The 26,646-nt window shown below is 41.1% G+C and overlaps 1 protein-coding gene across 2 annotated transcripts in view; it reads right to left on the bottom strand.

The window, feature by feature from the left end:
• Window positions 1–2,071: 2,071 nt before the first annotated feature.
• Window positions 2,072–26,646, bottom strand: part of LOC307222713 (receptor-interacting serine/threonine-protein kinase 2-like) — a 31,726-nt gene continuing 7,151 nt past the window's right edge. For both annotated transcript variants that reach the window (XM_079988152.1, XM_079988151.1), the window contains exons 2-13: window positions 24,000–24,255; window positions 19,457–19,629; window positions 18,167–18,320; window positions 17,041–17,196; window positions 16,697–16,845; window positions 15,413–15,462; window positions 13,524–13,685; window positions 12,145–12,230; window positions 11,221–11,289; window positions 9,916–10,078; window positions 4,128–4,340; window positions 2,072–3,721 (exon numbers count right to left, since the gene is read on the bottom strand). In XM_079988152.1, the coding sequence (XP_079844278.1) occupies window positions 3,423–3,721; window positions 4,128–4,340; window positions 9,916–10,078; window positions 11,221–11,289; window positions 12,145–12,230; window positions 13,524–13,685; window positions 15,413–15,462; window positions 16,697–16,845; window positions 17,041–17,196; window positions 18,167–18,320; window positions 19,457–19,608 (1,653 nt within the window). In that variant the 5' untranslated portion in view covers window positions 19,609–19,629; window positions 24,000–24,255 and the 3' untranslated portion in view covers window positions 2,072–3,422. The remainder of the gene's footprint in view (window positions 3,722–4,127; window positions 4,341–9,915; window positions 10,079–11,220; window positions 11,290–12,144; window positions 12,231–13,523; window positions 13,686–15,412; window positions 15,463–16,696; window positions 16,846–17,040; window positions 17,197–18,166; window positions 18,321–19,456; window positions 19,630–23,999; window positions 24,256–26,646) is intronic.

The raw sequence follows: 26,646 nt of genomic DNA, 5'->3' as shown, positions 1-26,646 counted from the left end.
TTAGGCATCCATTTATGCACAAGAGCCTGCTGCATCTGACCCATCTAGTCCAGCATCCTGTTCTCACAGTGGCCAACCAGATGCCTGTAGGAAACCGGCAAGCTGGACACGAGCGCAGGAACTCTCTCTCTTCCTGTGGTTCCCAGCAACTGGTATTCAGAAGCATTGCTGCTTTCAGCTGTGGAGGCAGAGCACAGCTATTGTAGCTAGTAGTGATTGATAGCTCTCTCCTCCATGAATTTATCTAATCTTCTTTAAAAGCCATTCAAGTTGGTGGCCACTGCTGCCCCCTGTGGAAGTGAGTTCCATAGTTTAACTGAGCACTGTGTCTGTTACAGCATAGGTCCAGCAATAACTTGCCAGCTGGGTGCTCTGACATTTTATGTGCCGCTTCCAATGGCTGCAAGTAGGATTGCTTAAAATTTCTAGTACAGAGCCTCTGATTCAATGCAGCTGGTGAGAATTTTTGCCAAGTGGTGCCAATACAGTGGTACCTCAGGTTAAGAACTTAATTCGTTCTGGAGGTCCGTTCTTAACCTGAAACTGTTCTTAACCTGAAGCACCACTTTAGCTAATGGGGCCTCCCGCTGCTGCTGCTGCGCAATTTCTGTTCTCATCCTGAAGCAAAGTTCTTAACCCGAGGTACTATTTTTGGGTTAGCAGAGTCTGTAACCTGAAGTGTATGTAACCTGAGGTACCATTGTATTCACTTGCTGAATATTAAGTTTTGGGGCAGTTGTTAAAGGCAGGAGTCCTATGGGGGGGGGGGGAGATGAAAAGACTGACACTTACATTTCAACAGAGCCAGCTAATCATTACACAGCTCTGCTGTTTCTTCCCTGGATCATTTGTAAGCAGGTCTCTGGAGTAGGGTGTTGGGCTGCGCTTGGCTTGCCTCTGAAAAATTACAGCTGTTTTCAAATGTAAAGGAAAAGGGGGGGCGGGCATTCACAATTTCTTTCATTAGTCTGGAGAAGGGTCATAGCTCAGTGGCAGAGTTTCTGCTTTGCGTGCAGAAGGTCGCAGGTTCAATCCTCAGCACAGCTATGTGAAAAATGTTTATTAGGATTATTTGCTGATATTTAATTTTACATGTTTAGATGGCTGGCTCCCTGATCAGAACTGTTGAACCTGGGACATTCTGTGCTGCGCTATGAATTATGTCCCCCAGCAATATATGTTTACTTCAACAATTATTGGGGGGGGGCATAGCTGGTAGCAGAGCAGATATTTTGCATGCAGAAGGTCCCAGATTCAACCCCTGCATCTCCAACAGGCTGGGACAGGAAAGGCTGAAATCCTGGAAGAACAGTTGATAGACTTGGTATAAGGCAACTTCCTGTGTTGATGCATTTGCTGTGGAAAGTTGGTGTGTGTATTTTTTTTAATGCTTTATTATTCATTTTCCATATATATAGTCATCTTTACTGTCATCAATCCAGTAAAAATATCACAAAAGATACATGCAATTTCAACTATGTGCTTTCTACACGAACCCATGACTTCCCATCCTCTCCATGTTTCCTTTATATTAAACATCTTGCTTTGATTTGTCATTATTAATTTATAAAAATTCTTTTTACGATTTCGATATCATTTTCCATCATATATATTATTTACAGAAATCATTCAAAGGCAACTACCATGTTTAAGTTACAGCTATTTTTCAAATAGTTTTTGAAATTATCCCATTCTAGAATGAACTCTTGTCTGGGTTTATCTCTGACTATTTCCGAAAGGGAGGCTAATTCTGCATATTTTGTCAATTTGAGTAACCATTCCACTCTGGTAAGGAGTTTGTCATTTTTCCAATATGTCGCAATGAGCACTCTTGCGGCTGCGGTTGCATATAAAAAGAATTTTCTTATACCCTTGGGGATGTCAATGCCTGTAATACCCAGAAGAAAGGTGGTATGTGTATTTTAACAACAATGTTCATGAAGATCTCATGTCACAATCTCTGCTGAAAAACTAAGCCTGTTGTTATTACTATTGTTATTCATTACATTTGTTGCTTGCTTCATAAAACGTTTGGAAGCAAATTACCTTTAAAGAAAGAGTTAAACTACAGTTTAAACAGCAGTTTTATCACATGTTTATTCAGTTAATGCATGATTTTAAATCATTCATGCTGCATGATGTTTATCAGCTTACAGATATTTTTGTGGTCAAACAATAAGGCTTATTTATGAGTAGTTTCCTAACACAATCTTACATAAGATGGCCTCAATTTTTATTTTTATTTTTTTACAAAAGGCACAAGCCATCCATTAAAAGTTCAGAAGGTTTCCTCTCTCTGTCCACACATACGTATTTTTAAAAAGTAATCATCCCAAGTCAGGCTCCAATTTCACAAATCAAAGAAAGGGTTCTAGTCACTTTTGTGCCAACCTGTTACCTTTCTTCACACTGGGCATAGCGACTCTCATTTATCCATGTGGGATCCTCTGGAAAGCTATTTTAATTCATCTTTGCGTGCATATTTTTACACGCTCAGCTACTGCTTGTTTCAAAAACTGCCTGATTTTTGTTAATAATAGCATATTGTACACCATTCTGGAATTTACCGAAAGGTAGTAGAGAGTAATTGTTTCAAATAATTTAAATAATTGTATATAAACCTGCCTATCTTTGGTAGCAGGTTGATCCAGGTGCCTACATATGCCTTCCTTCCTCACCATCCTCTGGGCCTCTGCACACGGCCAAGTACACAACATCCCCTGCTGAGATCAGCAGACACAGCTGGCAACAGAATGCTAACAGTCTTCACACTGGCATGTTCAAAAGCATCACTTCAGAAGTTCTCCACGTTCACTCCACCTAAATTTCAGGGGCAGGCACCAAAAATAATTTGTTCAAGAACACTTGAGCAAAATGCCTCACTGACTGCTTGAAAGCCTACCTCAAACTCCGCCATTAATGAAATTTTGTTTTAAATAAGGTGCCTGCTGTGGTGATGGCTTAGTTGTATTTAATTCTGCTCACTCTGGCAGCCTTTTCTCTCTGCTTCACAGGGGCAGCTCTGCCCTTAAATGCCCTTTCCTTTTTAAACATTATTTGCCAAGTTTCAGCAATCTGCTCTCAGATGACAGAAAAACAAGGGGTCCTGTGCTCTGTCCTCTTCGAGTAAGAGCAAGGAGCTCAAGAGCCAAAATTGACCAGCCACACCATCATTCCATCACTGGGTGACTGTATTAAAAGGATGCAGCTGCTACTGCTTCAGGCAGCGAGTAGCTTGACCTTTTCATCCAGCTCATGCTTCTTCTTTCAGAAGAGAACGTTCTCTGAGCAGAAGTCATGCTAGACTCTAATCCATGACGCAGGGTAACGATGGCGCAAAAGAACAAGGCCGCTGCAAATCATCAGTTCGCAGACTTTTTTCCTTTTTAACCAACTCTCCAAAATGCTGGGAGATAAATCATTTAATTTACTGTGTTTGCCTGGATGCTTCGCAGGAAAGGGCTGCACTTGCTGGCTGACAGAACAGCCACCACAGTCTGGGCTGCCTTCTCCCCAAGGCCAAGGCAAGTGTCGAGCAAAGCACGGGCCCGGCCAGTCAAGGTGGGGAACGAAGTGATCATTTCGTAGTCCGTCCTGGACAAGAGGTGCTGGGAACGCAGAACGTCTAGGAGGTGGTTCAAGCGCCCTTCCGTCATGCATCTCAAGATAGTTTCTCGCCCGCAGGCTAGGATAGAGCAGTTTCCCTCTTTGCAGTAAGGACCTGGGCCCACAGAAAAAAATATTTTTTTCATCAAATACAAAAGTAATAGCCAAGCCATTTGTAGCCCCACTAACACCCACCACCTCCAAATGCTGTGGGAGGTTTCCTAACTAAACCTAACGGGCTATACTTTATTTATGACTCCTCTGCTCCCAACCAACGCCACTTCATACAACTCTGTGAAGTGGGTTAGGCTGAGAAGCAGTGACCAGCCCAAGGTGACCTTCCTTACTGAGTGAGGATTTCAGTGCTGGGCTCAGGGATTCTTGTTTGACACCCTAACCACTACACCACACTGGCTCCATACAGTTACAAAGCACAGTAAGTTAGTACCGTATTCCAAGTGGTGGGAGCGTATCTCCCCCGACCCCCAAAATGCAGCACCCCTTTCATTTTTAAATCTCACCTGTTGCTGGGTTTTCAAGCCCATTGTTCCGAAGGTTGCTGTACGGAGGGCTGTCATCAGGTGCCTGCACTAGTCGCGGCAGCCGCAGTTGCCAGCCCTCTGACTCTTTGCAAAATGTGGAAGGACTTTTTACAAGTAGGCTTGAATCGGGAGTAAGGGAAGGGGAAGAGGAACGTGGAGGACTTGACTCTTTGCTGCCACAGAAGAGATGACCTACAGAAATACCAAATATATATAAATATATAGTGTGAGTTGTGAATCAGGGAGGGAATAATGGACAGTGCATGAGTTTTATGTACAGAAGCCACTAGATACTTTATTAACTGTTTGTTGCTGTGATGGGGCGACAGGGTGTGTGTGTGGAATTCTGAGGCTGGTTCTCTCCCCACCCATGCTGGCTGTTTGGAATTAGGCCCAAGTGTACTGCAGGGGGGAGGACTTGGAAGAACAGAGGCATGGAGTGGGGTTGTTTCTGCTATACAGGTCACAGAGAAAAATTGAGAAAGGAGGACAAAGAGAGAAGAAGAACGACACACAGTAGAGAATGCTGCAGTGGGTTTTTATTGGGCTTATTTGGTACCTAATAGGAAGCTGCCTTATTATCCAGTAGCTCAGTATTATCTATACTTGCAGAATTGAGTTTGCTGTTAGTATATGTGCTTTATATGGTCATGTGGAAGGACAAGAAACTACAAGGAATACCACTGACCTGTTCCTAGACTACCACAAACGTTTTAGCCACCCCCTGGGCTTAAAAAAAAATATGTCTGCAGGTACTGCTAATGCATTTTCACCCATTTTCTCAGCAATAAGGACTAGAAACTTGCCTTTTATTTATTTATTTTTTTTAAAAATAAAGCTGGTATTCTTAGGAAGTGAAATTACGCACTTAATACCAATCTTTGTGCTCCTCTGTGAAAAGTAACTCAGTTTAAGGTCCTCAGTGGCAATATATTTATTTTTTTGAGCTCTATAAGAAGAACATCATGACTTTGGTTCCCAAAACCATTTCTGTCATATTAATAGTGTGGAAGAAATGTTCCACTTCAGAATAAAAGCTGCTTTGCACATTTTCTATTCATACCCTTAAGATCTGTGACGCGTATGGAATGTCTGCAGATGCTTTGGGCAAGCTTTGGTGAGGTTTCCTGGATGCATTTTTTTTTTTTTTTTTGCACATTTACAAAACATGAGCTTCTTTGCCTGTTTCCCAGGCACTTCCCTACTTGTCTTAAAAACAGAGCAGAAATCAGATGGGAAGTGACTCTAAGGTGACCTTCAAACTTTAGACTTGTTTGTTCAGACTTGTTTTGCATCCTGCTGAAATGTTGGGATCCTGTCAGGAAAACAGTGAGTGCAGTAGGACAAAGCCAGGCAGATTCCAGTTACACCTGGCTTTTGCCTGTGTATCTAGACCTTGATTGGGTTTGCTCATGCCAACAGACACTTCTCCTTTCTCAGATCAACAGAGCCAACTAAAGAGCAGATGTCAGTATTAGGAAGGATGTATTAGGCAGGTTGCAGCCATCCTTGTGAGTTACAGCTACATAGGAGGTGCTGCTTTAGTACTTGCTTTCCAGCCACCAGCCTGACCTGTGCTCTCAAATTGTTTTTGGAAATGCATCTAACTGCAAGCTGGGAAGCAGAAGACTTTGCCCCCACTGCTACAGATGTAGCTCTCCAATTGTGCTTTGAATGTAGCTCTTTTGTTTGCCAAGGTGGACCAGGAGATCTGGGGCTCCTCCACACTGACATTTAATGTGGATAGGAAGCTTCCTGTATCTCCTTTAATCCTCCATTGTCCATATGGTGCTCCCTTCCAAATCACTGCTTTCCCACACTTTCCCCTCCCTCAATCTGGATTTTCCCATACCAGGGATACTCCGAAAAGGAGAGAGACAAACAGGGATTTGAACAGGACAAGGTACAATTTATAGAACTTTGGAATAGTGAGGTGGTAGGGGTTAGTTATAACCCTTTCTTGGCAATTTTATGAGTTTTGTTTATGATTATTCTTCAGGCATACGTCTTCTTATTCTACTTGAATCTGAATCTTGGATCCTATTTCAACATTTACCTCTTTTTTCCTTATTTTGCTTATGATTAAGCGCTAGATGGTGTTATAATACAAACTTCATTTGGTGTGTCTATATGCACATCTTACTATTTACTACGATTTGTTTGTTAAGGATATTGGTGATAATGTGTGCTTGATTTTAAAATGATAAGTGGAAAAAGGGCATGTTTCTTAAGAAGTAAGATCCCTGCCCTGCTCCCATCAGCTCAGCTGAGTCTGGGACTAATGCCCAGTGAGTGTCTCCCCTCCTGTAACAGGCATTGCACATCATGTGAATTAATTATGTAACAATATCAAAGAGTTGGACATCACAATTCGATTATTTTCCTTTTTCCTATTCCTTTGTTAAAATCAAGGAATGGGAGTGGGGCTGATTCTGAGCAGGACTACAGCGAGAGTAAAGGGTTAAACCTAATGAGATAAATAATTGTTTTCAAAGTTTTTTTAAGAAACTGTATGCACAAGGGCCAGTTAACGAACATGAAATAGAAGAATTTATTAGAAAATACGGTCTACCAAAAATTTCAGAACAAAGCAAAAGGATCTTAAATGAGAAAATAACAGAACAAGAAATTGAGGGTGCCATTCAAAACATGAAACTGGGAAAATCACCAGGACCAGATGGCCTGACGGCTAAATACTACAAAGCGCTGAAAGAATGGCTGATACAACCACTGAAGCAAGTTTGAAATGAAATTTTGGAGGGGAAAAGGGCACCTGAATCGTGGAAAGAGGCTTTTATTTCACTTATACCGAAAACAGAGACTGAGAAGAACCAGGTTAGAAACTACCGCCCTATATCTTTACTTAACGTGGATTACAAAATTTTTGCAGACATTTTGGCAAAAAGATTGAAAAGAGTGTTGATAGAGGAGATTCATAAGGACCAAACAGGCTTTCTCCCAGGGAGACATATGTCAGACAATGTGAGGAACATTATAGACATTTTGGAGTTGTTAGACGTTGATATTAACAGGAAGGCAGTTTTGATTTTTGTGGATGCGGAGAAAGCCTTTGACAACATCTGTTGGACTTTTATGAAAAAGAATCTCCAAGGGATGGGGGTAGGCCAAGGTTTTGAAAACGGTATAGGTGCAATATATACCAAACAAAAAGCTAAGTTAATTGTAAATAATGTGGTAACAGAAGAAATATTTATAGAAAAAGGTACACGGCAGGGATGCCCAATATCCCCTCTGCTTTTTATATCAGTCCTGGAGGTATTGTTAAATATGATTAGAAAGGACCAGTTGGTTAAAGGAGTTCAGGTCGGAGTTAGACACTACAAACTAAGAGCATTTGCAGATGACCTAGTATTGACCCTGCAACAGCCAGATACTAGCACTAAAAGAGTATTAGAACTAATTGAAATATTTGGTCGAGTAGCAGGTTTTAAATTGAACAAACAAAAAACGAAAGTGTTGGAGAAAAATTTAACAATGGAAGAAAGAGAGAGATTTCAGAATGAAACAGGCTTGGAAATAACGAAAAGGGTAAAATACCTGGGGATAAACTTAACGTCCAAGAATGTGAACTTATTTAAAGATAATTATGAAAAATGTTGGTTAGAAGTAAAGAAAGATCTGGAAATATGGTCAAGGCTGAAACTTTCCTTGTTGGGCCGAATCGCTACTATTAAGATGAATGTATTGCCCAGAATGTTATTTTTATTTCAGATGCTGCAGATTTTGGACAAGATGGACTGTTTCAAGAAGTGGCAGAAAGACATATCAAAATTTGTCTGGCAGGGCAAAAAGCCCAGAATAAAATTTAAGATTTTAACTGATGCAAAAGACAGAGGGGGGTTTGCCCTGCCGGACTTAAGACTTTACTATGAATCGGCAGCTTTTTGCTGGTTGAAACACTGGCTACTTCTTGAGAACACGGACATTTTGGATCTGGAAGGGTACGACAATAATTTTGGTTGGCATGCATATTTATGGTATGACAAGGTAAAGGTGTATAAAGGATTTAAAAACCATATTGTAAGGAAAGCACTGTATAACGTTTGGATTCGATATAAAGATCTGTTGGAAAATAAAACCCCCAGGTGGGTGTCACCAATGGAAGCGAGGGAAGTAAAAAAACTTAATATGGACTCTAAATGGCCAAAATATCATGAAATTTTAGAATATGATGGTGAAAGGGTTAAACTTCAGAGTTATGAGAAATTAAAGCCCAAGGTTCGAGATTGGTTGCACTATCATCAGATAAATGAGACATTCAAACAAGACAGGAAAATAGGATTCCAGAAAGAGAGGTCAAAACTAGAAACAGAATTGTTGGAACCCAATACTAAGAACTTATCAAAAATGTATAACTTGCTGTTGAAATGGAATACACAGGATGAAACGGTGAAATCAGCTATGATTAAATGGGCACAAGATATCGGTCATGATATTATGTTTGCTGACTGGGAACAGTTATGGACCACCGGTATCAAATTTACTGCATGTAATGCTTTAAAAGAAAACATTATGAAAATGATCTATCGGTGGTACATGACCCCAGTCAAGCTTGCAAAAATTTATCACTTGCCTAACAATAAGTGTTGGAAATGTAATGAGACTGAAGGCACTTTTTATCACCTTTGGTGGACCTGCCCAAAGGTTAAAGCTTTCTGGGAAATGATCTATAATGAAATTAAGAAGGTCCTTAGGTGGACTTTTCCTAAGAAACCAGAGGCTTTTCTCTTGGGCATGGTTGGCCAATTGGTGTTAAAGAAGGATAGGATTTTTTTTATGTATGCCACTACAGCAGCAAGAATTCTACTGGCAAAGTATTGGAAGATGCAAGAACTACCTTCTCTGGAAGAATGGCAAACAAAGGTGATGGACTTTATGGGACTGGCTGAGATGACGGGCAGAATCCGCGACCAGGGGAAGGAGACAGTGGAAGAGGACTGGAAGAAATTTAAAATATATCTTAAAAACTATTGCAAAATTGAGGAATGTTAAGATGTCAGGGGCTAAGAGGTAGAGAATTGCAGCAGTAACTAAAAAACTAAAGGGAATTTTATGAAAGGGAATTAAGACAATTGACTAAAGGGTTGCTAAAGAATCACTAAACAAGGATGCAGAGATGGGGAGGTATGGGGAAGTCAAAAGAAAGAAGGGTATGAAATGATGATTTGAAGCTATATTGGTTTAATTGTTTTGTGTGTTTTGATTTTCTTGTTTTTCTTCTGTATGTCTTGTTTTGTTTTTATTATGTGTTTGGAAAATGAATAAAAATTATTTAAAAAAAAAAGAGAGTAAAGGGTTAAAGCCCCCTCTCCAGACTCTCTCTCACATTGTGTTTTTTGTGTTGTATGTTATGAACTGTCCTGAGACCTGCAGTTATAAAGAGGTATATAAATTCTAAAAAAACAAATAAGAATAAACAAAATTTTAGTACCAATTTCTCCCGACACTATTCACATTTCTGTATGCAGTTTGGACTGATATAAACATTATTTTATTTTATTTTCTGGCAAGCCATTCCCCGTGACATAATGCATTGTTGTGTTACTTTCATTACGGAATGCATTTTTTGTACATAGTTTTTGGCTGGAGAACTACATCACAAAACTTGTAGTTTTGTTTCAGTTTGCATGTTAATCTGAGAAGTGTGAATTGAGGTAGCTTCTCGTTAAAATGCAAACAAAGCTGAATTTCTCCCCCCATCCCGACCCATACGTATGGTAGATTTAGGAGTTCATAAAAATGCTACCTCTTTCTAGCGCTCTGTTTTGAATAGTGTTGCTGGCCAAGTCTGTCTGTCTGCTGTGCTTCCCTGTCCTTCCTGCACCCCGCTCAAGGTGAAGGTCAGACAAGCTATGCGATTTTAGAGTAACTTCCTTGTTGAGCCTGTTGTTGTTCTGAGGACAGATAACCTGCAACAAACAAGAAACAGTAAATCTACTTTGGATAATAATATTAGTAAATGCACTGGCTTTCGACATCAGAACCCAGAGCACTGCATAAATTAAAGACAGAATAAATAAAATAGTTATAGCTTAGATCCAGACTTCTCTCCCACAGATTGGAGGAGGTGGTGACTTTTGCTGATTCCAGCCTTCCCTCTGCAGCCTTCCATGGGCAGAAGGATCCTTTCAATCCACAGAAGGTGGAGTCTGACTCCATCTAATCCCATTTTTTGTACTTCTAGTAACACAGAGACCATCAAAAGGGTCTCTGCAGAATCACAAGGAATGGGAAGGCTGTCCTCCTCAACCATTTTTTTTTAAAAATAAAAATAAAACAAATGTGGCAATTACAAACTTCAAAACATTCTTTCCTAAGCATCACGTCCAATGGAGCTTCCAAGTGGATGGACACAGGAGGAAAGTGCAGTGAACTTGTTTGAGAAGCCTAAGGTTTTCTCATTTTAAAGAAAAACCTGCGTTGTGGTTTTGTGACATATTGAAATCAGCAGAAGTAATGTTAAAATGAGTGGTAGAGACACAACAGTGCACCTCCCAGAAATTTGCTAAGATGAATAAGGATAAGAATCAAAATAAAACTAGAATAAGGATAAGAATAAAAAATAAATCTAGATAGATTCTAGTAACATGTTATGCAGATAACATAGTTCTCTCACCCTGTTTTCCTTATTATTTTTAACACTGTCTTGGTTTAAAAAAGATAAAAAAGAATACATGGATTACAAAACATTATCGTGGCTATAGAACATAGACTAAGATGCCATTGAAAGATAAGTAGGGAAGTCCTTACTTACTATGGTAAGATGATGGATGGATGTAATATGTTTTATGTAATTTGAAAAATGTGTAAAAATAAAGTGGGAAAAACCCCATTCCCTTTCCATCCTTGCACAATGACATCCAGGTCAGAGACAGCCCACATTAGTAGGCTGCTCAAAATACTGCAACACATCTGGAAACCAACACCTTGACCCTTCTACAAAATGGCCCTTGTCTGAAACCCAGGAAAGCCTCTACCAGGCAGCGCAGGCAACAACAAACTAGATAGACCACTTGGTCTGATGTAGTATTGAGCTGCTTCCAATGCTCACCTCTAAGTTGCACGCACGTGTTTTAAGTGCATGAGAAACTGGACCTTTGGCAGAATCTATTGCACAGTCCTGGAAGAGAGGAATACGGCATGAAACAGAGTTAAGAGGAAGTACAGGTTCATCACATTAATTCTGGAAAAGACCCCCCTGGAATTGCTTAATACTAAATATCTCAACGTTCCCTGCTTTCATCGGATTAACTGCTGCTCTTAGTTTCATAACCAGTGTCTTTGTCAGTATAGGTAAGTTTACTGAAAAGCTCATCCAAATTTGTTTACATTTTTGGAGAAGCAAACCTCTTCTTCCTTGCTTATATATTCCCAGTGCTCTAAGCCATCGGGATGTTTGCCCTGGAACTCATTGAACAACCTGCTAGTCATGTGCAACAGAGAGAGCCTGGAGATTTGGGATCACCTTTCTCAATAGCACTGGGTGTTCTTCTTCGAGGCATCCAGGTGCACGAAGGGTATCTGAACGGCATTGTTACCTCATAGTATACCTGCCAATTCGTTTAACCATACTTCTGGTTAGTTTGGGCATTTTAAAAAATCTAACATGCTACAGAGAGTACACATGCATAACTCTCCCACTGAAATCATTGGGACTTCATACTTTATTCCAATTCCAATAGAAAATTTCTATTTTCCTCCAGCAGTCAGCTCAGCAATTCCTGCCTGCCAAGCATGCTCAGTACTTATTCAGTTGGTTTTAGGAGGGAGTCTACCTGATAGTTGTTTATTATTATTATTATTATTATTATTATTATTATTATTATTATTATTATTATTATTTTACAGTTTTGCATACCTCAGAATTCCACAGAGTCTGGTGATGGTATTTTACTTAGGTGTGAGTAGTTTTCGTTTGGCTACATAGGGGCCATTATTGGGAGAATCGAGATCACTATTTCTACAAATGACTCACCTTTGCTTGAATCAAGTTGTATATTGCGTCGGAAATCATCTCCTTCCTAAATGTGCCAAGAATTTCCCTTAGAAGTATTGAGCATTCTGTAGAAGAAAAAACAAATAAAACAGCATTTATGTGCCTGTAGGCAAATCTTTGTACTATCACAGGTCAGAACCAGTTGCTGGCTTACATCTCCTCCTTCTCTCTCCCTCCTCCCCCCCCCCCCATATGCTAGCATTTAAGAGACCAAAAACCCCTTGACATGTAACCTTTGCTCACATAGGTGCTGCAGCATCTGAGCTGGCTTCCAATTACACAGTCTTGCACCCAGATGTCTTGTAGAAACACCATATTTACACACCGTGCAGCAGACAGATTATCAGCTGTGGTTCAATTTGGAACTCACATAACCCTTGTTTTAAAACAGCTGCCCTGATTGTCAGTTCATTTCCAGGCCATATTCAGTTCATGTTGGTGTTTGAAGTCCTAAATAGCTGAGACCACAAATTCCTAAAAAGATCACCTCTTCCCCATAGACCCTCTGACAAACAAAGCCATAGCCAGAGGCAAGCCTTTCAGGGTAAGGGCTCATCCAGGCTTCCTTCTTTGCTGTGCTTTTAGCAGTGCCAGGATTTACGTATAAGCTAAACAAGCTATAGCTTAAGGCCCCACTCTACTGGGGCCCCCCAAAAAATGTAAAGGAAAAGAAACTGGATGTACATTTCCAAAATATTAGAGAAAAAACAAATAAAATAAAACCTACATATAGCAACAGTGTTTTGTGTTGTGTAGGCTCCAATTTGTTATGTGCAAATGGCTTTAGATACCTATTAGGTCCATAAATTACTATATAGCATATATTCAACACAAAAAACAGTGACAATTTGTTGTTGACAAAGGACAGCTGGACATATAAAGGGCCCCATTACCTTCAGTAGCTTAGGGCCTCATCAAACCTAAATCTGGCCTTGGCTTTTAGGCATAGGTTTGTACTTTAAAGCTCTGTGTGCAAGTGCTTCTTCTTTTTTTCCCCTGCCCAGGACTTTCCCTGCCAAAACCCACTCTTTACTGCTGAAAAGAATTGCATGGGAAACCCAAACTGCTGTTTGTTCCAACTCAGCATTAAAGAGCAGGTTTTCCTGGGGAAAGTCGCAGGGCAAAAAGAAAAAGTGCTCATACATAGACTGGGAAAGTGTGGGCCTGTGCTTAGAAAGTGCAGGGAAACAGATGAGCTCTCCGTGAGACAGAGAACAACTGAGGTAAAGAGCAGAATCAACAAGGTTTATGCTTTATTGCTGTCTCTGCTTTTCCTCAGCTGACACACTCATTTTCAGATCTGACCTATGAAATGGTAGCCCGATGGTTTGCCAGTGGTGAGCAACAATAGATGTTACCTGTAGCATGTGGTCTGTAGCTGGGCTCTTGGTGCCAGCAGAGAGCCATGAGCTGTAGCAGCTTGTTGCTATGTGGCAGACTTTTTGGTACGAACTCTAGTTCAATCCCAGGGCGCAAGCCACTGCAGACTCCTGTCACAGCTTCCATCAAAGACTTCTTGCCTGAAGTAGGAAAATAATTTTTTTGTGTGTGTGTGCACGCAAAACTTATATCAACAGTTTGTAATTTGCATGGCAAATCAGTTCACTCTCAGGATCAAATTTCCATGTAACCAAAGAAAGCAAGAAAGCAACAGCCACAAGAGGGCAGCATATACCTAAAAGTAACTGTAGTTACTTTATTTTCCATTCAGAGTAGGAAGGAATTCCTTCCAGACCCTTTATCATCTTGGTTTCCCACCTCTGCACATGTTCCAGTTTGTCAATACAGTATCCTTCATTTTGTTAGCTTTGGCCCCAATACTAGAAGAAGATGCTACTTGCACAATGTTTGAGGAGAATCAAGACTGTGAAAAGATGCTTCAGTTGTGCCACCTATTCCTGGAATGGGAATGCAGCTAACCCCACCTAGTTGACTGCTGGTGCCAGGCAAGAATGGAAGCCACAAAGAACAAACAGGTAGAACAATTTGGGAGCTACCCAAGTCAAATGTGTTAAGAAGTGATGCATGGAGTCCCTGACCTGGAAGTCCTATTGAACCCTGCAAGATTTACTTCTACATAAACATGCATAGGATGGGGTAGTATAGGGTATACCTGCATTGTTAGGTTTATGCACAGACCAATTTATAAGTCACCCAACAATAAATATTCTCCAAGTAATATACATGGTTGAGTAGGCAAAAATAAACCATACTGCGCAATGACTCAATAAAACCACAAATCACTGGAAACAACTCAGCAATAGTAGAACAGCATAATCGAGTCATAAAACATAAGTGAGACACAAATCAATGCCCCAATCAATCCAACAAAACTCAGCCAATCTACAAATGAACGAATTGCCATTGTTCTGCAGAGAGAGAAAATAAAATCGCATCAAATGAGCACAGACATGCAAAACTGACACCAACCAGAAATAGACTGATCTGCCCAGCCCTGTGACGCATATACTTAGTAAAGGAATTATAATATATGTGTCAGGAGTTGGCAGACTCACTAGAGGATCCTTCAGCCACCCCCAGATTATGAAGATGCAGAAGTCTGTGGGTTGCATCCAACTGAAGTTCTACACAGAGCACACCCACAGAACTGAAGGACTTAATTAGTTATGTCCACTAATTTTTCTTTTTTGTTAAAGCAGGCAAGTTCACTAGGGGCTTATCCACACTTACCTCTTTCTAGGCATAGGATTTAAAGCTCTGTGTACAAGCACCACTCCCCCCCTTTTTTTTGCCCCAGAGCTTTTCCTGCAAAAACCTGCTCTTTAAAGCTCTTTAAAACTGGAGCAAAGGTCAAGCCACAGAAAACCTGAACTGACATTTGCTCCGATTCAGCTTTAAAGAGTGTGTTTTCGTGGGGAAAGCTCAGGGCAAAGCTGCACTCGGACACAGAGTATTAATGACAGACCTCTGCCTGGAAAGAGTGCAGCAAAAGGTAAGTGTGGTTAAGCCCCAGGATAGAGATGTATCTTATAGATGTTTGATGCAGATTTGTAACCATCAGGGAAGAATAAAAAGCAGCAGTAGCCATGGCCCTTAAAAGACTCAGAAGGCATTTGAAGCTGCTCCTTTTTCAAATGATAGCCAGCAGAAAAATATTCCAGTATGATTGCATTTAGGAAAGGACCAAACCAGATAGGAGGAGGTTAAATTAAACAGCACTTCTTTTATATTAGGGGGAAGAAGCTAGGAGGAAAATACAATGAAAGGCATACATGCAGCTTCCTACCTTTCAATGGCTTCTGTCTGACTAGGATTTCCCAGCACATCATTCCAAAACTAGGCACAAATATGGAAAGAAAAACGTCTGTTACTTTGGAATATCTGCTACCCATACTAGTTGGTTCACAAGCTTCATGGAAAAATCCATTTTTCATCATTGACCAAATAATTATTTCAATTGTTTTCAAAACTTGAGTTTCCACAAGTGTTCGTCTACACCTGAGTTTCCCCAGAATGTAACAGTAAAACTCTTCTGTGGTCCAGAAAGAAAAAGCTAACAGCCCTGAATCCGGAAATGGAAAGCAAAAGAAAAAAGAAAAGAAAAAACACCTATGACTAAAAAGACCAGTAGTTCCAGTTTATCTAAAGTATACATCTGCACGAAAGCTTGGGAAGGGCTCCAGGACGCTGCCTTATCACTCAGCCCTTCCACAAAAACAGAAAGGTTATTCAAACAAGTAGCCAGTATTAGGAAATTGTATCTTGGTATTGCACAGAAAATGTTACTATGATCTTCTAGCTAACCCAGAGAATGCTTAGAAGTAAGTGATATATACAGTTGTTGATGATGACAACGGTGATATTAAACCACATATTGTCAGGCTCCATCTGATTTCTTTCTTTCTTTTTATTGAGTGCAAGCCTTTGCATGTCTACTCTGAAATGTCCCATTGAACTCAATTCTCATCACTCTCAAGTAAATGCACAGGACTGCAGGACTGAGATGTTTAATGCCCCTTCCTTCCAACTTCAATGGAAAACCTTCAGTCTTACAATAACTTTTAAAAAGAAAAATAATAGGAATGTAAGCACAAGCAAGGTACAGTGGTACCTCTGGTTGCGAACGGGATCCATTCTGGAGGCCCGTCCACAACATGAAAAGAGTGCAACCTGCAGTGGCGCATCTGCGCATGCATGGGTTGCGATTCACCGCTTCTGTGCATGCGTGTGACATCATTTTGCGCTTCTGCGCATGCGTGAGTGGAGAAACCCGGAAGTAACACTTTCTGGTACTTCCAGGTAGCTGTGGGACGTAACCTGAAAGAACATAACATGAAGCGGACGTAACATGAGGTATGACTGTATAGGCAAAAGCAGCAGTTTCATTTAAAAGCCAGAGCATTATACAGCAGCAGTAATTTAGCAAATTAAAGCACCTGAATAAATTCAAAAGGTCACATTGTGTTGAACAGATGCAAGACTCGGTGCTGAGGAGACCATTTCTCAGACCGAGTGGCACAGCCTTTGGTCCATCAAGGGATGAGATTCTGTTTTTGAAATAAAAACTCACCTGTAAACATCATCTTCTTGTGAGAAGCTACCCCCTTGAAGTATTTCTGGGGAGAGATAAAGCAAATCCCAACAGCTTCTGCTGTTACAGTTCTGTAAGACAGATCTTAGTTGCTGGCTCCTCCAGGTGGCTAGGCCATAGTCCGATATCTGAAAGAAAGAAGTGAAGTTTAAGAAATAGGATATGCTATTAACTGACCTAGCCCTCCCCTATGCAGTGCCCTCCAAATGCTTTGGACTACAACTCCCATCAACCCCAGCCAACACTCCAGTGCTGGCTAAGGCTGATGGGAGTTGTAGTCCAGTACATCTAGAGTGTGCCGGTAAATGTTTAAACAGACCCACCTTAGCTCTGTACTGCAGATCTAGTAGGACATTTGAGGGTTTTAGGCTGTGGTGAAGGACGGGAGGCTTCAAACTGTGTAGGTAACTTAGGCCCTCTGCCACATCTGTTAGGATTCTTACACAGAGAGGAAAAGGCAGTTCTGGGTAGAGTTCATGCTAAACAAAAAACAGGTTCACAAAGCCATTATGTCAGTGTTCAGCTCTATCACTACTTTACTAGTATCAATATTACCTAATGCACTATTTAAAAATGGGATTGCCAGTGTAGCATCCTTCAGATGTTAAATGGACTGCAACTCCGATCCTCCCTGAGCATTATTTATTCTGGTTTGGGCTGATAGGAGTCCAGCTACATCTGCAAAGTACCAGACTCTCTTCCCACACCTAAATTTAAAACATTCATTTCCAACCCAATTCAAAGTAAGTATCACTGTGGGTCCTGAACAAATTTTAGCCAGAAATTTTTGTGATTATGCTAACGTTGTGTGTGGAAGATGTGTTACTTTACTAATAATAATTAGTAGAGGATTAGTTTAGTATGTTTGGTTTTAAATGCTGCATTGCTCTGCATTTTGTGGTGTCAAGTCATTTTGAGATTCTTCTGTAGCAAGCAACAAATAATTTTATGCCCCTCCCCAAAAAACACAGTTGGCCATGCAATTCTATACATGTTTGTTTCTGAGACAAGTGGGACTGACCTCCAGGTTGAATGTGTATACAGAATTGCAGCCTAAAATTCCTGCTGGAGAAGAACCTAGAGGTCCCAGCCCAAAACATACCCATTCCATATCCCAATTGTTCACTCCCCAGCCCACAACCAAGACAACCTAAACCTTGCTCTCACTGGCGGTTAATTCAGGACGACCAATACCAAAGTGTTCCTTTACAGAATGAACAATTAAATGATGGAATTTGCCGCCAACTTTTTTTTTTTAAACTCCCCTTCCCTGTTTCAATACCCTATCTGCAAAGATAAAGGGGTGTCATGTTACTGAAGACAAATACAGGCAGAAATGAATTATACCCTGTACAAGCACCATAAAGGGGCTCAGTAGAAACTCACAATGGATACTTTGGAACCGCTAAAGGAGGGCTTGACAAAAAGACTCCACTGCCTCTTACATACCTCATGAATGAGCAAATTGAGAGATCCATTATGCATCCATTCTGTGGCCACCCCAAGGACTCCTTGGAACTGGTAGATCCCAACAGGAGGCATGAGCCTGTTGCACTGTATGCAATGTATGCTGGCTACCTCTTGAAGAAGTGCCTTTAAATCTCTGCAGACATGATAAGGATCAAAAGACAGCAGTTATGCAATGAATATTTCATTGATGAATTCAGTGAGAGAATATTAACTCATTACTGCAAAAGTACTTGTCAAAAGTACCTTTGTGGTGCGCAGCAATTAAACTCAGAAGTCTACAGTTAACTATTAATTTCACATTTTTGCCTGAACCAGGGGTGCTGTGGTTACTAGGTCACCTCTGGACTCTTGGCAGCAGGGCTTCTATTAGCCTTAGGGGCTGAGAGGCAGGGAAAGTTTTCAGTATGGGATGTACTGAAAGTGCACTGTTAATTTATAGTGCCTGAATATAATCACACAGGTAAAGGATGACTCAATTAGGGGTGCCTTGCTGAAGGACCTTAACAACCCCGGAGCAAATACTGAAAGTAATCTACAATCAGTATTTGGGACCCATCCCCAATCGGTTTCTAAATCTTTTCCATATTGTAAGTGAAGGGTGGCAGACCTTGGGCCCAAGTGCCAAAGGTGGCTCTTGAAGCTGCTCTACATGGCTCTTGGAACTTTGCTCAGGCTATACCCCCTCTGTAGGCCACGCCTCTTGCTGGCGCTGCTCCGCCCCCTCCTCAAGGGCTTCTGCACGGTTGGAATGTGCTCTTGGACTCTCATGGATGGAGGATGGAGAGGTGAGCGCATGTTTGTGTGCACAGAAATTCTGACTGGAGGCAGCCTACCATACATCTCTGTGTTGCTCCACTCACTTTTGCCTCTGGCTCCCTGCCCCTCTCACTGGCATGTGGCTGTCATGAATTCTGACAGTAACTTTAATTTTTAAATTTTCCCTTAGCCTAGTGGTAGAGCACATTCTTTGCTTGCAGAAGGTCTCAAGTTGGCATATCCAGGTATGGATTGGAAACTCTAGTCTGAAATCCTTGAGTGATGCTACAGCCTCTTATGTTGTAACCAGTAATCCATACCTAACCATATCTACTTCCTTTCACTTTCTCAATATTACATATTTGTGTGCATTCCCACCACTGTAGAGTATTCTGCTTCTGTGCAATTCACACTTATTTCCAATGCAGCAGCAGAAGTCACCACCCATTCTAGGAATGAATGAAACAAACAAACAAACAAACAAACAAACAAACAAACAAACAGGAAACCCACCTCTCTGTTGTTTCCTGGCTAGTCAACAACTTCAAGGAGACATCTATATTCTGAGGTGCATGGAAGGCTTTGAGAGCAAAGCCAAATCCTGTCCTAGTTAGACAAATACTCTCCAGATCTTTCTGGGAAAGGATGGGCATCAGGTTTGACATTTTGCGATGTTTAGAAAAGGACTGAAACAGAGAAGTGAGGCATTTTGTTCTGATTGCTTGTTTTTAAAAGATCCCTACTGCCAGCAAATCACACTGCAATACAAAAAGTCCTGAATTACTCCCAAGAGTACAAAACATTGAACTCCAGAGTCAGGAGCATTATCATATGTAGCTTGAGGCTCTTAGTTGAAGCAGCATGATTTTTTTGTTTCTGGTGTTGTAAACTGAAGGGGGCTATGGTGAAGCAGGCTGGCCAAGTCTGCCATAATTTGCTCATGTGATTATTAGATGACCAACTCTGCGTAAACTGAAGGACAAGCCAGGGACACCTCATCCTCTGCAGCATACATCTTGGTCCATAATTCTCATGGAACTTGTTGTCATGGAACTAGAGCAGGAGAGTAATCCCTTACAAATTAGGAATGTAGAAACAGGTGCATGAGTCAGAGGAGCACCACATGTTATGGGACAGCAAACTCCTACGCAATACCTCTGGGGCTGGATAAGAGATAGCATCAATAAATCAGGTCGTGTGTTCCAAAAATAGAAAGGGACTTAAGCAGCATTAATCCCTAAGTGCATTATATGCAGACATCGCTGAGTGAGTTAGGAAAGCCAGGCTGAAATTAAATATTCTTCAAAATAGAGAATTTAGGACTGTGGCTTTCAAGCACTGTTGGGTGAACTGAGGGTCTCCTTGGAAGCTTTGCAAAGTTCACCTATTCATGAATGGGAATGAGCATCAATGGTCAGTGGCAGATCTTCCTCTGCTACCATTTACATTTGTATCCTATCTTTCCATATGTAACAGCTCAAAGCGACTCACAGCAATAAAACATGCTATTTACAATAAAATAGAAAGCAATACAACAGAAGGGTATTGAGTATATTTTAGGGTTGCACAAGCAACATTCAGGCACAACAGGTCTATGCACCATTCAAAATCTTTTCCATATTGACAAATCTGCCAAGGAATCCTTGTATATTGCAGAGGATTGCAGAGGATACGCCCTAGGGTGCACCCTGTTTCAAGCAGAGTGCTGGACAGATATATAAGGCAGCTCTGAAAAGCTGCTTCACACGAAGCAAAATGTCCTACAAAGATACATAGAGAAGTCTATGTTTTGTATCCCATGTATACCGTATTTCATGCCATACATGTGCATCAGCGAGCCTCAAATGAAGATGAATCCCTATGGCATATACTTGTAGCACAACAGAAATGTGTACACTTTTCACATTGCATTTACCCACACATACAATATCAGTTTTCTACAATGGAAATGATAAGGCCTCATTGATTGAACCAAGTGCTTTCTGCAGGAGGGAGCAGGGAGAGATACCAAACTGGAACATGGAAAAGCTGAGTTCATTTCTGAGCTCTGCAAGTATAATCCTAGATTACCTGCCTAGATCACATCATTAAATCAAGATGTCTCTATACTCCCAATTTGTACAGCTTGGATGTTCTTCCTTCGGTTTATGAGATTTTTTGGTATAATCTTTGTCATTGTGTTTATTTACATGACCATGGAAACCAGCGCCACAAACTAGGCTTTTACCTCTGTGCAAGCAGTATTAATTCCAGTCACATAGCCTTGCTAGTCTGTTGCAACGAAGAGTCTTGTGGCATTTTAAAGAAGAAGAGATGTATTGCAGCATCAGCTTTCCTGGACTAGAAGAGGGATGGGAAACTCTTCAAATGTTGTTAGACTGCACCTCCCATCATCCAAGACCACTGCCCATGATGGCTGGGGCTGATAGGTGTTGAAGTCTGACAACATCTGGGAGCCACAAGATCTGCAGCCCATTGTTGTCACAGGCACAATCAAGTTTGCTGTCACAAAAATAGCCACAGAATTCAATCATGCTCACACAGAACTGGTTGATTGTTACATTTCCAACTTTAACATTTGAGAACCTGACAATGATTTTCCTTCCTGTAAGATTTAGCCAGAGATAGCACCCTACAACATGCAAGGATTTCAAGTGGATAAAAGGAAAATAATCCAAGGCTTTATGCTCCAGTGGACACAAAGATCCTGACTGCATAACTATCCCTGAGAGCTTGCAAGGTTAAGTCCTAGTTTGAACCCCCACAACCCTGTTCCCCCTATCTCCCCTGGACCCCTCCCCTGCCATCTGGTTGAGTGAGCAAGAGTGGAGCAGTTTTTATCACTCTGCCTAATTCCCCATACCTTCTCGGAAATAAGGCTATTTTAAAATGTGACTTGCTTATGAAATATTTCTAGCCACAGTTGGGGTTTTTAAAAAAAGAAAAAGAAAAAGATGCAGTGAAATTGGCAAAGCCAAAGACTGTTGTCGTTCTTTTAATCTATTTCGCTCTGCTGAAGAAGCACATAGCCTTGGCTTTATCTTTCACTCCTCTTTTATCCACACATTCAGTCTGTAGCCAAGACATGCGGCTTCTTCAATTACAACACAGAAAAAAATATAACCCTTTCTCCAAAGCCCTGGTGCATGCTCCAGCCACCTCTCTCGTAAAGGTAAAGGTACCCCTGCCCATACGGGCCAGTCTTGACAGACTCTGGGGTTGTGCGCCCATCTCACTTAAGAGGCCAGGGGCCAGCGCTGTCCGGAGACACTTCCGGGTCACGTGGCCAGCGTGACATCGCTGCTCTGGCCAGAGCCAGAGCCAGAGCCGCACACGGAAACGCCGTTTACCTTCCCGCTGGTAAGCGGTCCCTATTTATCTACTTGCACCTGGAGGTGCTTTCGAACTGCTAGGTTGGCAGGCGCTGGGACCGAGCAGCGGGAGCGCACCCCGCCGCAGGGATTCGAACCGCCGACCTTTCGATCGGCAAGCCCTAGGCGCTGAGGCTTTAACCCACAGCGCCACCTGCGTCCCTCACCTCTCTCGTAGAATACTGCAATCTTCACTCTGGCCTCCTCACATCTAACCTGAACTCTGCTATCCAAATCATCAAACTCTCTCATTATCCTGGTCATGCCACTCTCTCTTCTTGGCTGTTCCCAGATACAGCACTAGCTCTATGTCCTTAACTTTGAAGTCCACAAAGTCTTTGCCACCACTTTATCTCTTTGTTATTATATCTAAATACACCCCTGTCCATGATTTCTGCATCACTTGCTCCACTTGCTCCACAATCCAAAGGGCTCCTGATCCCTTCTAACAGCTCCACCCTTTCTTCCTTGCTTGGAACTTCCTCCCAGATCACCTCTATGATGCTACCTTCCTTGCTTTCTTTAAATCTCTCTTCAGAACCCACCTTTCTGTACTGAAATCCACAAAAGTTCATAAGGCAAGCTGGAAACAGGGACAAAGTCCACAAACATATTGATTTGCCCCCAATGTGGAATGTGTGTGGAGCAGAACAAATAGAAACTAAGCAGAACAGAGAGTGTAACTAGCAGCTCTGGTGATAGGGCTGAAATAAAAACTGTATCTGAGCTGACCCAAGACCTCAACCCTTACCAAAATATGGTTTAGCAGGCCAAAGTTTGCTTTCACTTTCACATTGTATCTATTCTAAGTGATCACTTGGCATTTCTCTTCAAAAGGAATCATCAGTGGGAAACAGAGCTTGTTCACCTACTAATGTAAAATGCATTGCAAGGATGTTTAGCTTGTTTAAAACCAGCAACTATGCAACTAGCCCCCAGAAGAAAAGTGGAGGATCTGATTCTGCAAACTGCACCCATCCAAGGCATGGCATTATGTCACAAACAATGGATTTAATTAATTGAGAAATGTAATAAAATCAGCCCGTGACAGCACAATGCTTTTCATGTAAATCCCATTTAGTTCAGTGGGTTGTATCAGCCCAATTCATAAGTGTGTATCAGATAGCAGTCAAAAAGACATGTTGTGCAATCCATTTCAGCATTGCTTTACAGAATAAAGACTTAGTTTCAAATTGGACTAAAAGTGAAAGGGCCGGAAAAGTGACTTCTTAAAGATATAAATATATAAATAATTCTTATAGGACCCCTTCTCATTAGGGCGGGTTTTATTCCCCCCCCCCCATACCATTGCTATGCAAAGAGGTGGGGGAAACAGCATGTTTTGGAACACGAAGTGTTTAACTATCATCTGACCAGCAAGCATTGGGGGACATTTGAGAACTTGTCCCACATTACAGAATTTTATTTTTGTTCGTCAATTATGCTTCAAAAGTACCTTTAACAGTCACGAAAATTTGCAGACTCATTCTAGTACTAGTTGGTACAACAAAACAAAGCCTTCAGCAGATCCCATTGTCACCTCCTGTTGTGGGATGTCCCCTGCTTTAACAACCTCCCACTAAAACAAAGCAAAACACCATTCCGTAAAAAACCCAATTTCTTTAGCCATATTAGGTGGGGTGGGGTGAGAAGAGAACACTTGCAAAGAGAGCATTAAAACTTACCTCAAAGGATGTGAGCAGGGAATACGCAGGCTTAATAGCGGTCAACTGCTCTGGAGAAGAGAAGAGAGTATCTCCAACCCAGCACACTTCTGCAACGCACTCTTGTGCTCTGCTGATTATGAGTCAGATGCACAAACTCCTCCTTTATTGGCTGCTGACAGAGGACAATTTCCCCCCCAGGCTAAGTTACAATTGTAACTCTTCCATGCCCACAGATGACTTCATTTTCAACCGTGTCTGCCTTCCTTCTGACATTCTGCGAAACACATTTAGCAAAAATTCATACAACATGCAAGAAGGGAGAATTCTTGTTTCTTTGTCAGTAATAAACCCTGATTAGTTAATTCAGACAATACCTCAATACCTTTAACCACGATGCTGTATAATAATAATTTATTTAGATCTTTTTTATATAAATGTGGCTTACAATAATGTTAATAATATGCAATTAAACATTAGCATAATATAAAACAATACAAAGATAAAAGGCAACAGTTAAAAAAGAAAATGGAATTCAGACAATACTATGGTAGGATGTGAGGAAAACACTCCATACATCAAGCGCATCAAGGCAAACTTACCCCCCCCCCCCCACTGCTTGATTTTTTTTTTTTTTAATGGTAGATGTGAGCATTACAAGCAGCAGCATTAAATGTAAACCTGACCCACATGCCCCTCAATTACCAAGGGTATGAGAATAGAGAAAATTACAGAATGGCAGAGAAGAACAGAAAGGACAGGGGAAAGAAAAAGGACACAAACTCTTACTCCACTCCCTTGGCTGTTGCATTTATTTTTTTTTAATGTTTTCTTTCCATTTCTGGAGGGGAGAGAGACTTTTTGCTGGCCAACAGGCAATGGCTTTTCCACCTGCCTTGACCCACCCTCCAGCCCAGGAAGCCTTTCCCAGACCATGACTTCGAGAACAGCAGAAGAAGCTGGGAAGAGAGGCGTTCAGGGATATTTTTTAAAAATATTATAAGTTGTCTGTCCTTGTTTCTCAATTTGACCCTTTTATATGGTTTTTATGTTTTGTGGTAATTTATGCTCTGTGTTTTGCTGTTACTTTTATTGATTATAGATTAGCAATTCTTTATTGTGATTACACTTATTGTAAGTGTAAACTGTTTAATTATTATTTGCTGATGTGTTTACTATTGAATTAAAATGGATTATTGAATATTGTTTTATTTGGTATAAGTTGCTTATTTTTAAGTTATTGTGACTTTTTTATATTGAATCAGATTGTTACTATTAATGTTTGATGTTTTATTATGTTTTTATATGTGTTGGAAGCCGCCTAGAGTGGCTGGGGCAACCCAGCCAGATGGGTGGGATATAATTAAATTATTATTATTAATTATAATTCAAAGGCACTGCACTGAGAGAATGTGACTACAGTGGTACCTTGGTTCTCAGACTTAATCTGTTCCGGGAGACCATTCAACTCCCGAAACCATTCAAAAACCAAGGTGCAGCTTCCGATTGGCTGCAGGAGCTTCCTGCACTCAAGTGGAAGCCGTGTTGGATGTTTGGCTTCTGAAAAATGTTTGCAAACCGGAACACTTACTTCCAGGTTTCTGGTGTTTGGGAGCCAAGCCGTTCAAGTACTGTACTAGTAACTCTGGATTGCCAATGAAATAAAGGAGGTAGCCAAGCCTGGTAAACATTTGGAACCCAGGGGCAGCTGATGGGGTTTCACCCAAATATCTACCAGTAAGCCCTGATCTACCTCCTGCCCAGCCCTAGTATGAAGTCCCACCTGAAGGCTGAAATTGCTGGCCAGCCACTTGCAGGCTAGCTCGCAGCAACAGCTTCATCGTTTAATTCTACAGAATGTATAGAGTAGGCTGCACCGTTGTATTCATTTTCTATGCACCAGCTTGTCCTGCACTGGCTTCAGAAGCATAAAGAGTGGCTGAGGAAACCCAGATAGATGTGCAGAGTATAAATAATAAAAATTATTATTATTACTATTGAAGAAAAAATGTTCTTGGAGAGCTGCCGCCAAGCAGTGAAGACAAAGCTAAGCCATGTGGATCAATGGTCTCACTCATTTTAAAGCAGCTTCCTACATTCCTATGATCTATCTCTCCTCCACCAACCTATTCACTCTCCTGCATTGAATTCATTGTCAACTACCAGGTGAGCTGTTAAATACAAGCCTGCTGTGTGCAAAATGGCTTGACTGACTGAAGAACAGCAACGTGACTGAAGAACAGCAATGTAACAAAATATTATATCTCAACATGGGATCTGGCCAGGACACCAGAAACCAAACAGCAACGCATTGCTTTGCAGATAAGACTGCAATTCCTTAAAAAAAAACAAAAAACCCAACTGTCAGGTGTTACATCTTTAATAAAGGATTTGGCCTTTTGTGGGTTCATTGACTCTTGAAAGTTTGAAGAAAATATACTTTTAAAAAAGGTGCCCAGGTTTGGAAAAAAAAAAATATCAATAGGTATGAGTTTCAGTGAAAGAAAATGTTATGCAAATACCAGTGTGGGGTATAGATTAATTGAGTTGGTCCCATCAACAACATTCAGAAAGGATAATATTGTGGATGAGCAATGTATTTCTGAGTAAGAAATAAATGAGTCAGAGTATCAGGTGGCAAAACATTGCAAATAAGCAGCATGTAGGC

The sequence above is a fragment of the Podarcis cretensis genome (assembly GCF_951804945.1).
Source record: "Podarcis cretensis genome assembly, chromosome: 8".
NCBI classification, from domain to species: Eukaryota; Metazoa; Chordata; class Lepidosauria; order Squamata; family Lacertidae; genus Podarcis; species Podarcis cretensis.
Note: the sequence above shows the minus strand (reverse complement) of the source record. Positions and strands in the feature narration are given on the sequence as shown.